Source organism: Onychostoma macrolepis, chromosome 24, assembly GCF_012432095.1.
Source record: "Onychostoma macrolepis isolate SWU-2019 chromosome 24, ASM1243209v1, whole genome shotgun sequence".
NCBI classification, from domain to species: domain Eukaryota; kingdom Metazoa; phylum Chordata; class Actinopteri; order Cypriniformes; family Cyprinidae; genus Onychostoma; species Onychostoma macrolepis.
The window spans coordinates 3224885-3237546 of record NC_081178.1 but is presented as its reverse complement, the minus strand read 5'-3'; the positions used below and the strand labels follow the sequence as shown (position 1 = coordinate 3237546).

Genomic DNA, 12662 nt, shown 5'->3' with positions numbered 1-12662 from the left:
ATTCAGAGATTCGAAGAGGGCATACTCTCCTAGTGTATTTACTTTAACTTCTCAGGTAGCTTTATCAAAGGTATGAAATATTTCAGATGCAGCCGAAACTACAACAACAATGGTTACATATACATATGCTTAATTATTATTCCCTACTAAATTCTACGCCCTTGGTGTCATGTGAGAAAGGGCCCATCATATACAGCTGCCTGTGATTGGGATGAACATGAGAAAAGTGCTGTGAATGATTTCGATTAAAAAAAAAAGATTGCATGTCAAAACAAATGATCTGCATGGCAGTAAAATAAAATAAAAAGATTTGGGGTAAAATTTAAATATATTTATATGTACCAAAATACAAAAAAAAAAATTCATACATTTTCAGTATAACGGTTTCCTGGATAGTTTATGAATTATGCACACAACTTGTGTGTCATTTGTGTTACAGACACATAAGTTGAAATCAGACCAAAATATGGACTAAACATCACAAATAGGCTAAACATTATCCGTTGATATGAAATTTACATTAAGACAAGAAACAAGCAATTCTAAATCTGGATCATATGCAGACCAAAGCATGTTCGTAATATGAATTACGAATAATCAAACAGGTGCCTTGAGAATCACTGTGAATCAGAGCTCATGGATGAAGTACATCAGCGGCAGGTTTCTGAATAATTATGAATAATTGGATAATAAATACAGCACACTTCAGGGTTGAACACAAGACCCAGAGCTCAGGTACAGCAGGTGAACACAACAAACTAAAGATTCTTCAAATCATTCTGATTTAAACATTTTCCCACATACCTGATCTCCGTTTCTAGGAAGTTTTCTCCTCCGGTGATTTGTGTCTTTCAGCTGCGCTGAGCATCACTTTGTTTGTCTTTGATCGTCTCTTTCCAGGGTGGAGCTCCACCATGACAACCACAGTCCCAGGACCATTAGCTCCCACTCACGTGACAACCAGCACAAAACAGCCAAAGAGCACTGCAGAATTAGGATTTTAAATCGTCTTTAAAAAAAAAAAAAAACTACACACATTTTAAACTGAAATTTTATATTTAAAGGGGAAAATAATATTTAATTAAAATATTATTAATCAATCAATCAATGGAAATGTCCAATTGGGCAGATACACTCTTAATCTGGGTCTCTTAATAGAAATAATGTCCATTTCACTCCAAAGCCAAACCAAGCCTTTTTAATCATAAAATGTATCATTACCCAAGTTTTTTTCAATGATGATTCAAAATATGGTTCATTTTCAATGATGATTCATATAACTATAAAATAAACATTCAAGTATTAAAACTCTAAAGCAAATGCCATGAGTGCTAAAGTTTTGTTTTTTACAGGAAAACATTAATTCATGCAATAAATAAATAAATAAAATAAGCCAGATGTTTGCAACCCAAGAGATTCACCTTTATACAGAAAAAGAAAAAGTCATGAGGGGTCACATAACCTTTTTTTTTTTTTTACAGAAACAAGATCATCATGAGGCAAACTGTACATAATGTCTGTCTGCACAGCATGACCATCACATAACATTCACACAAACTGAAGACCTCAGAATCGTGTTTCTGACTGAGAAAGCAAGAGGAGGAAATACTGAAAACATACTGTAGCGTGGAACACATACAACAAAGACAATAAAATTAGTCTTCAAGATCAGAGATCTCTCAAGTATTCTACATGAGGAATAGAGTTAAATTACATCATTTCATCATATATATTACTGATCAGAACTACTTAAGAGTTCAAGCTACTGAACAAACACAGAAGACACATCAAACCCCTGTGAGAGGCAAAGATAACATGACTTCACAATGACTATAAGCCATAAAATGTCTGGCCTGCGGGTCAGATGTTCGCTTTTAAAAACATGTCCAAGACGGTGTTTGGAAAAATAAAAAGGGGGGATATTTTACAAATCGCCACAAAAATAATTCTGTACAATATAAAATTAATAGTTAAAACAGTAAAATTGTTCTGAAAATGCTGCCTTGAAATACTTCATAAGAAATCCCACGTGTGTCACACACAAACTACAACTGGAATCATGTAAAAAAAATTATATTTTTCTTTTTTATTAAACGATGGCTGTAGTTGGTGCTCAAAAAATAAGAGCATAGAATGTTACGGAAAATAAATAAAGAAATGTCCATGTCATATTTGGCATAAACAATTAAATCTGTTTTTAAGACTATTAAGATGAAATATGACCCAGACATTTCTGTTCGGAACAGAGCTTCCCATGTTGTAGATCTGAAACTGATTAAATAATCAGTTATGGGTGATTATTTAATGGTTCAAAACGTCTTTTGAACACAAAATGTACCTTTTTATACTCGCTTAAATAACACTAAAACAACACAGACAACACAATCTGAATGGACCAACATTAACCCTTTGATGCTATAGTGGCCATTATCTAGTAGTTATTATTCAGTTTGACCCTTACACAAGTCAAAGCAGCTGTCCTCTTGATATGTCAAACAGATGTGTCAGAACAAAGTATTGATGCACCAAGCAAACTAAATTACCATTTTACAAGAAAAAATTATTTGGAATGATTTTTTTTTTTCTTCAGTGTGACTTAATTCACGCATCAAAGGGTTAATGACATCAACGGAGACGAAGCACTGGCTGCTTCTTTAGCATCGTAGAGTTCAAATAACACCGACAGGTCAAACCCATGATCAACACCTTTGATACCAAAACATGATATAAAATCCTCGTCAGATCACTAAAGCAGCAGGACCGTCAGTTACCAAATGATTAGACCGTTGTAACAGGTAACTATAGTGTTGCATTGTTGTTCAACGTTCACCTGGACCCACCAAACGCAGGTGCAGCTCAGCCGTACCATTATTACACTGTACTTAAAGCCACAGTTCACTCGAAAAAGGAAATGGTCATCAAAGCTGTTATTACAGCCGCATATCACTGTTGTCACATGTTTTATGTGACAAACAGGTTTAAACGGGGGAGTTTTGAGAAGCCAAGATTTTCACAAAGGCTGTTTTATATGGAAAAGAGCAGCCGGCACAAGCGGCTAAAAGACTCCAGATGACTATCCGTGATGTTTAGAGTGAAGTTGATGACCATTTTCTATTTTTTTGGATGAACTAACACTTTAAAAACAGTTATTTTAGTGCCCGTATGCACACATACAAATGATTGTTCCCAACAGCAAAGCATGCTAGTAAAATGGTCTTGATTTAAATAGATTCTTCTCAGATTGTGCCGTAGTTTCTTCTTATACCCTACTTGATTCAAAGTGTTCAATGTGGCCGTTCTGCAAATGAGTGTCTTGGTTTTCCTGAAGAAAAGGGGAAAATGAACTGGGGTCGCCTCCTGAGGGCGGTAACGTGTCGAGAGGGGTCAGGTCTGTGGTGGCACACGGCATGTACCCCGCCTCAGTGTCTGCCGGAGACTGGCTGAACCGTTCCAGGAGGAGGTAATGTATGTATCCGATAGGAACAGGAAGGAATGCGATGGCGATGAGCGTGCTCAGGACACCCAGAGCCCAGCCTGGATAAGGCAGAACTTCCTTAGACGCCTGGGAGAAAAGGTTGGAAATATGTATATTAATAATATTAACTAACCCTGTAAAATTAGTTACTGGTACTGAAGTCAGTACTTTTGAAAACACTACATGATACAGTAGGCTTTATAGGGCTGAAGTTTAAAGTAAAGGTTTGTTTGTAAGAGCACACATGACTTTACCTTTTCTCTGTTCCAGGCGATGTATGTGGGACGCTCCAAGATCATCTTTAGCAGACTGGCACCCAAGAGCCCCAGCATAGCAATCGGACACACGTACTTCCACAGGTACTTGTACACCACAGGAACCGGCCGATCCAACATCCGCTTCAGGTCCTCCAAAAACCTGCATTGAAAATACATCACGTTTATGCACTTCAAGCCACAAATAAAGACATTTCTGCTTGAACTCGGAGGGTTTGTGATACCTGTCCGCTCCATAAACCCAGGCCACACTGAGGGTCTGGAAGATGACGACCATGATGAGGGGAAGTGTGGCAGAATAATCATCAAACATAGTCACAAAATAGTTTCCACAGCGCTGAGTGAACATGAGACCGATCAGAAAGCCCACCGCACAGCTGCACGCTGGGAAAAATACAAAACAATGATCAGACAGACACACAAAACACAACAATACTGATTAAAACCCAAGAGACAGACAAAACCTAAACAATACAAAAAAAAAACAACGGTGTTACCTGTAAAGAGGAATTTGTGGTTACGCAGGGTCTTAAAGGTGTCCGTCAGCGGGGTCAGTATTCCTGCCATGGTGCCGAACATGGTGGACAAACCCAGATTAAGCAGCATGAGGAAGAACAGCACCGACCAGAACGGACTCCCGGGAAACAACGTCATGGCTTCAGTGAACGCTATGAACGCTAGACCGGTTCCCTCCACACCCTGAGAGAGAAAGAGAAGATCGCAAACTTTAACTTAAACATTCACTCCTAACCAAAGAAATACTGTAGAACTGAGCAGAACTACAGCTTTATTCATTGCCATGACTTTTCTTAGACCTAGCAACATCCCAATAACATTCCAATAATGTCCTAGCAACCACCCAAAATATTCCAATGATTCCCTAGCAACCACCCAAAACATTCCAATTATACCCTAGTAACCACCCAAAACATTCTAATAACCTAGAAACCACTCAAAACAAAGCAATACCCCAGCAACCACCCAAAATGCTGCAATGACGCGCTAGCAACCACTCAAAACATTCCATTAACCTAGCAACCACCCAAAACATTCCAATATTGCCCTAGCCACCACCCAAAACATTCCAATAACCCAGCAACCACCCAAAACATTCCAATAATGCCCTAGCAACCACTCAAAACATTCCAATAATGCTCTAGCAACCACCCAAAGCAATCCAATAACCTAGCAACCATTCAAAAACAGAGTGATCTCCCAGCAACCACCCAAAACATTCCAATTATACCCTAGCAACCACTCAAAACATTTCAGCAATACCCTAGCAACCACCCAAAACATCAAGCAATGTAATTGCATAAAATATTGTGCACCACGAGTGTTTTTTTCAGAAAAGATAAAACATCTAGTTGTGTTCTGTACCTGTTTCAGCTCCTCCTCCAGGCTGCAGGCGGTGATGTTGTAACCGGGGATACTCAGTTGCTGGCCCTGAGTCCTGTACCAGTGCTCATACTCATTCAATGTCATGTCCTCCACCTCTGATGCATTGATGAGGAGGTCAGGGAAAGGAGTGCTGGACATCGCTTCAGACAAGGCATTCATGTTACTGCAACATACACAAACAAACAAACAGACAAACAGCTAAGCATCTTAAAGCTTCAGTAAAATATACTTAAATATACTTGAGGTATTATAATGCATTTTACTGACCGTTTAACACACTCTGTGGCAATGGTTTTGGCTCTGAAGCCCAGCACAGCAAACACCACCAGCGTGGCCAGAACGGACGTCATGAAGTTGACTCCAGACACGGTGAACGCGTCTCGATGGCAGTTGTTGTTCCGTGGGTTGTAGGAAGAGTACGCGATCACAGAACCAAAACCCAAACCCAGAGCGAAGAACACCTGAGTCGCCGCCTGACGCCACACCTGAACATCAGCCCAGATCTCCAGCTGAGAGAAATCAACCACAACAAACATTTACTTCAAACTCACTTTTGAGAAACTGAATGGCTTCAGAATTACATTAAACGTCGAATGATAATATATTAAGAAAAAGAAGAAATTGTTCATTTTAAGCAACGTCGTTATTGTTCACTGAAACTATTAAAAACAGTTATTGCTGACTGAATTAAAATAATAGGTGTGGGATTACAAATTTATTTAAATGTTTAATTTAGATTCCAATGTAATAGTGTACAAACTGAAGAAGTTATATACCTTGTATTTAGCATTTAAGGTGAAAAATGGTGACATGAGTCAGATCACTACATCAGATGCAAGAGGTCCCTGCCAGTTCCTGTTCTCCTATTGTAAGTGAAATGAGCCAAATGAGCCAGACTCTAATCTTTTGTTCTGCAAATGGCTTTCGGAGCCCCCTGGCCCAGACATGAATCGTTAGACTGATTGGATTATCAATGCAATCGAGTGTTGTTGATTGGGTCTGTCTTTCTCATTTGCATGCTTTGTTTAAAGTCGTCACCCAGGTGCCTTGTTTCCATTCCTAAGTACTGCCCCCTAAATGTATATACACTACAATGTATCACTGCTTTTAGTTGAGACTTGGATGACTACAGCGACGCGCATCGAGTTCTCAATAAAGAGTAACTTCTGGATGAAAGATATCCCAACGTCTCCTGGTCTCTGCTTCGTAGAAGATAAAAGTTCACAACATAGGCTATGTATATATTGGATGAAAAACTTAAAAATGTTGGCTTGTCAACTAATATAAATGTTTTTCTTGAAATACTAAAACTGGAATAAAATTTAAAAAAAAGCTAAATAGAAATAAAAACTAATAAAAAATAATGAAAGGACATAAAATTACTAAATTAAAGTAAAAAATGTAAAATATTAAAAAGCTTCAAAATATTAATAACTACTATATTACTATATAAATAATACCAAAAAAAACAAAAAAAACAGATTTATAGGTAAATAACACGATGACACATAGAGAAGACACTGTATTGGTGATTGTTTTTACGGACTATGGTAATCCTCAATATATAAATCTCCAACTCAAACACACAGTTTGGAGTTTGTTTACGTACCCTGGGGTAAAACATGAATCTAATGCCCTCGGACGCCCCGTCCAGTGTCACGCCTCTGATCAGGAAACACAGCAGCACCACGTACGGAAACACGGAGGAGAAATACATCACCTACACACAACCGATACTGATTAATATCATCAATAATCAAATTACAACACAAAATAAACATCATATAAATTCACATTCATGACACAAACACAAACTCCAAGTACCTTTCCGGTGGATTTGATGCCCTTGTACATGGCCAGACAGACGATGACCCAAGCAGCCAGCAGACATCCAGTGATGATGAGGTTGAACTCTCCGGTTTCGTCAATGGAATCTGTGATATCCAGAGCTTTACGGTACCAGAAATATGCTGTGGGAGAGCTGGCGGCACATTCCTTCACTGTGAGTGAAAATAAGAATGCATCTCCATGTAAAAAGTCAGATTTCTGGCATCAATTCTTCATATCTAATCTCACAAGTGAAAACTACTCATTTTATAATGCACTACACAAACTCCTAATCCTTACCGGTGCGGTTCCCTTCTGTTGGACAGTTTTCCCAAGGTAGAGGATACTTGAAAGAACTTCCCAAGTAAAAAATACTCCAACCGATTATGACGTTATAATACAGAGCTACAAAGAAACACACCTGGGACATAAAAAGACAACAGGAAAACAGTATATTAAAGAGTAAATTAACATTGTGAAAATCAACTTTTAATATTGTTTACATGTCTATCTGTTGTTGTTAAAATGCTTAAAGAAAAACCGTATGCAAATTCATCAGTCGACACCATTCCGGAGCATTTTTTCAATAAAACTTCAGTGCCTCAAAAATAAGATTTGAAATAACTCCTGTTTCATGGAACAAATTCCTGTCAAATTGCAAAGCGGGGCTTTTCATATCATTATCAAAGTGTTTCTAAATAAGGATGTAGATTTATTATTAGAAGACAGCTGTCTAAAATGGCGAACATTAGTAACACATTATTAGCTGAATGATAACAGTCAATCCAAAGGCTAACGATATCAATTACCATTAAGTGGTCAATGTTGTAGAGCGAAAGTGTTAGGTAGTAACTGATTACATGTAATCTGGATATTAGGTTAAAAGCAACACTGACTCTGGTTTTTCACGTTTAATTCTGTAAAGCTGCTTGAGTTAAGGCTATCTACTGCATAAAGTAGTATATACATAAATGTGACGTGACTGGACTTCACTGGAGTACCGAACTACAGAGCTCGTGCAAACATCCACATCGCTGTAATCAGATGCGTTCTTAACTGCTGCTTTCTCACTGCTGTCAGTTTTCGTTATTGAGAGGAAAGCAGACAGCATATATTTATATATTCATTCAAACGCCCCTTAGCAGCTTCAGGTTCAGCTGAAGCATTTGTGATATATTTATAAAAAATATTTGTCAATTTTTTTTATTGTTGACGTTGTCGATAATGTTGACTAATCTAGAAGTATTTAAAAAATAGTCATCCATATGTGACTAACTATAATTTTCATCATGTAATTTGTAATCAGTAATGGACTACAACATGTAAGTAATCTACCCAGCACTGGAGATCGATACATAAAATGCATTAGCACAGGATTCTGGCACATTTTGTAAAGGGACATTTAATGCTTTTTAAGACCTGAAGTAATATAAATTAATACTGTACACTACAGTAGGAGTGTGCACTTTTCCAAACCCCTAAGACCTTCGTTCATCTTTGGGACACAAATTAAGATATTTTTGATGAAATCTGAGAGCTCTCTGACCCTTCATTAGGGCATTATCACCGATGGCTGATAGACATCACAATGTTGAGCCAAGCTGAGGATCTGCAAAGCATTCGCCATCGTCCTCAGTCATCTCTCCTTATTCTGTTTATGTGGTAAGTGAAATTTTATGTACTGTAATGTAACAGGCAACCGTTAGCAATCGTCATGTGTTTCCCGTGTCTTTCTGAATATGGATTCACGCTTCGGGCACACCCCAACTCCCCCCACCCCCCGATGTCATTGTCCATCGCGATGTTTCACTGTAGACATCGATCGATGCCAATTTTGTAGACGTCGCTCAACTCTACCCTCCATAGACCACACTGCAACTGAAATGTTCCCAGGCCCAGAAGCGTAGCATATGCATGTGTCGATATACTCTTCAAAATGGCGGCACGCCGCAGCAGATGGGATGAGGAGAAGAATTGTTGAATAAAGTAGTTAATTTTTGTTTTCTTTGCGCACAAAATGTATTCTCGTAGCTTCGTAAAATTACGGTTGAACCCCTGATGTCACATGGACTGTTTTACCGATGTCCTTACTGCATTTCTGAGACTGGGAACATTGCAGTTACGTTGCTGTCTATGCAGGGTCTGAGAGCTCTCGGATTTCATCAAAAATATCTAAATTTGTGTTCCGAAGATAAACGAAGGTCTTACGGGTTAGGAACGACATGAGGGCGAGTAATTAATGACAGACTTTTCCTTTTGAGTGAACTATCCCTGCATTTACAATTGCATAAATAATGCAATTAGACCAGTTATACAATTATTACATATGATTTTTTTTAAAAGGTACTTAAATATGAAACTAAGGCCACCAGTATTAAATGCAGTAAAGGTGTATAGTTTCAATTAAGCCAATTTAAGAAACACAGAAAAAAAAAAAGTTTAGCATTTAGAGATAAAATTATTGACTGAAGGGGGACTTCAATTGCATTTTTGTAATAACTTTGTGCAGTCTGCCAAAAAAAAAAAAAAAAAAAGTTATGCACCAGTGCAACTGACCAATAAAGCAAGATAATACTCACCACACAGCTGGAGTAGCCAATGCCAACAAGTTTTGGAGAAATGTGCCTCCAGACGCCGATGCTGCCCTGTCTGATGCTCTGACCCGCCGCCAGCTCCAGAAAAAACAACGGCAAACCGACCAGCACCATCAACAGCACATACAGCAAGATGAACGCTCCTGAAACAATACGAAAATTATAAACTAAAAGCAAACCTGGATATGATTTGCATCCAATCAAAATGATCCCCTCCTCACTCACCTCCTCCGTTCTGGTGGCAGAGGTATGGGAACCTCCAAACGTTTCCCAATCCCACACTGAATCCCACCTGAGCGAGGAAATACTCCACCTTGCTGTCCCAGCCGTCTCGGGCCGTTTCCATTGTGATCTCCTGCTCAAGTCCTAAACCTGGTTCAGCTTCGTCCCGCTGGCCATCCGCAGGCAACGGCAGCTTCTCTGATGTCATCTGAGAGACAAAACAGACATATCACATAAATCACACATAAAGCCACTGCAGATTTATCTTCGTTATAAAATATGCAGCTATAAAAATTACCCCATCTTGCCAGTTCAGTCATAAAACTGCTCAATCACATGTGCTGCTTTATGTCTGATTGCTATTCAAGTTCACTTCCGTTTGAGTTATCAGTCAAAAAAAATTGAGTAAAAGCTACACAACAGCATTAGAAGGCAATCATGTGAACACGGTTTGCACTGTGAATTTCCAAGCATTTGTAAATACTAGATATGGATTTGAAAAAATGATTAGCTAATGAATAAATCAGGCTGTTTTCACCAGATGTCAGTTTGTGTTTTATATGTGAACACACTAAAACTTTAAAGCAAACTCAACTGCATCTCAGTGATGATTGCTTATAATATGCAATGTGTGTGCACGTGTGTGTGTGTTTTGTAATTTGCATAATTATGAATATTTTAGCCATACAGGTTATTATATAAAGACAATGATAACATGCCATTTAAAAAAAACTTGATCTTGTTTTACAGAATGACATCTTTCAATTTATTGCTTCTTTGAAAATGCTAATTACCACATATAAGGCTACTGTATGTTAATGTACTATTTATAAGTGTACTATTATTATCATCATCAAAAACAATAAAAGACTAACTACTTTAATAGTTTATACAATATTCAAGTGGTTAAGGATTTAAAACGGAACAATGTGAAAATGAGATCTGAGTCCACTTTCAAGGTAAAAGAGTGTGAATGCAAAAATAACTCAAGTGAACAGACTCGTATGTCCTGACATTCAAATGTTTTCCATCACCATGGAAAGCGCGTGTAGAGTATGTGCGCGTGCGCATGCGTACGTGTCAGCAGCAAACATCGTCAGTAAACTGCCGCTTTAAAACAATTATTCAGTAAAAGAAATGCATGAGTAAGTTTTTCAGTGCACGATAAAACAAAGAAAGCCGTTTAAGTGAGATCTAACACTGCAGAACCAGTCCAAGAGATCGGCTAGTGCATCTCCCATATGAAACAAAAATGAAATAATCACCAATATTCGTCCAAATTCGAATGTAAAACAGTAAAGCTTACTATTAATATATATGTGCACATTAAATATAGGAATTAAATAAATTCTCACCGATGCTATGATTCTCGATGCCGCGCACGTGTTTAATGACTACGGCGCGCGCTATTGTCACCAGCTCACACCTGCGGCTCAAATCCTCTTAATAATACAACTTTTCAAGTTCCCCAGCTGATCCATACAAATACAGATTACAGAAACAAGGATTTAAAGTACATAGCGACAAAGAAACACATTTATTTTCGCGCGATTTCAATGCGGCGTACACTTCCCTAGCGGTTGTAGATTCACGGAACCTCAGGCAACACCCTCGCCATATTTATATGGCCCCGCCCACTTACTATTGCGCTTATGAGACGTTCTAAAGCTTTGTGAACGATTGTACAAATATTCGTGCTGTAGCCTAAAATATCACCTTATTATTTACAAAACTTAAAAAATGTCGAATATAAAAAGCTAACTGTATAATTACAAAAACAGGTATAGGAAGATATACATGCATTAAATATATTGCATTATCATTCGTTTCTTCTGTAATACACAAAACAAAGTTTCCCTTTGTTTTCCTTGCAACGCATTCAAATCAGTTTACCATCATTAACTAGCTGTCTCTATGTCATCAGCTGAATTGTTTATTTATATTTCTAGCATGATTCTGCATGTGCTGTGCAGTTGACACGCGGCTCTTCATTCCCTTCAGAAAGTTGATGAATGATGCAACTTCAGAGCAAAATTACGCTGAGTTTGTAAAAGTGACTCTCAGCAGGTGGCGCTGCTGCCACTTTGCATCTTCTTTCACTGTCAAAGTGACCCAACTGACCAGGACACAAAACTTTACTCTCATATACTGTAAATAAGCCTTGCCAGGGTTAATAGTTGACTAGTAGATTGTTCTAAAATTAATTTAATAAAAGCAACATACAGACTATATAGACTCTACAATGCAAATTGAATATAATTTTAAAACTTCTTTTGTATTATTAAAACCATGTAAATGTCATCTGACTTAATAAGTAAATCATAATAATTTGTCATAACCTACCCCTCTTATGATTGATAGTGTAGCAGATTCCTCCAAGAAAACCTCTTCGTTGTCCTCTGCAGATCACACGCAAATCAAATAAATTATTCAACACTTTTAAACACATCAAATTCAACTGAAATGTGAGGACCCCAAAGACCAACAAAACAATAAAACACGTTGTGACTAAATGATCGTCTACATTTTAAAATACAGGTGCTGTTTCAGCACCGAAGAGAAAGTTCATTCCTATGGAGTTTATTTTGCCACGTTGAGTTACATTCCAGCTGTCAATCACAAGGAAGAACCGCCCAATCAGACCAAAACACAGCAGCCAAGCCCCGCCCACAGTCTTGTGCTTCATTATTCCATGCTGAAAATGTGGGACTGAGCTGAAGTGGACAGAACCTGAACGCTGACCTGAGAAATGACATGACCTTTGCAGAACAGTGTGAATAATAAAAAAGGTCTCGAGATCTTTTAAGAGTCGTCTTTTACAACCCAATGATGCGCGAGACGAGGCGCAAACGAACGTCCAGCGCGTGT

General features: G+C 38.1%; 1 protein-coding gene across 3 annotated transcripts; it reads right to left on the bottom strand.

The window, feature by feature from the left end:
• Positions 1–1240: 1240 nt before the first annotated feature.
• Positions 1241–12393, bottom strand: slc6a16b (solute carrier family 6 member 16b). Of its 3 annotated transcripts, none has more exons than XM_058766177.1 (12): positions 12138–12393; positions 9798–10002; positions 9558–9715; positions 7279–7399; positions 6976–7151; positions 6761–6871; positions 5419–5660; positions 5131–5314; positions 4248–4449; positions 3975–4134; positions 3730–3892; positions 1241–3562 (listed from the first exon to the last, which is right to left on the bottom strand). In XM_058766177.1, the coding sequence occupies exons 2-12, from the start codon at positions 10000–10002 to the stop codon at positions 3260–3262; spliced, it is 2025 nt and encodes a 674-aa protein (XP_058622160.1). In that variant the 5' UTR covers positions 12138–12393; the 3' UTR covers positions 1241–3259. The 3 variants fall into 3 exon arrangements, with proteins under 3 accessions (XP_058622160.1, XP_058622159.1, XP_058622161.1); XM_058766176.1 differs by lacking the exon at positions 12138–12393 and adding an exon at positions 11150–11402; XM_058766178.1 differs by lacking the exon at positions 12138–12393 and adding an exon at positions 10093–10740.
• Positions 12394–12662: the final 269 nt, after the last annotated feature.

What these genes read in the sequence shown, in the direction of transcription:
- slc6a16b (XM_058766177.1), bottom strand. Translation starts at nt 10,002, where the DNA reads ATGACATCAGAGAAGCTGCCGTTGCCTGCGGATGGCCAGCGGGACGAA. An exon ending in CTGCCACCAGAACGGAGGAG is followed by an intron (nt 9,716 to 9,797) that starts GTGAGTGAGGAG and finishes GTATTGTTTCAG; the next exon opens with GAGCGTTCATCTTGCTGTAT. An exon ending in TTGGCTACTCCAGCTGTGTG is followed by an intron (nt 7,400 to 9,557) that starts GTGAGTATTATC and finishes TTTATGTCCCAG; the next exon opens with GTGTGTTTCTTTGTAGCTCT.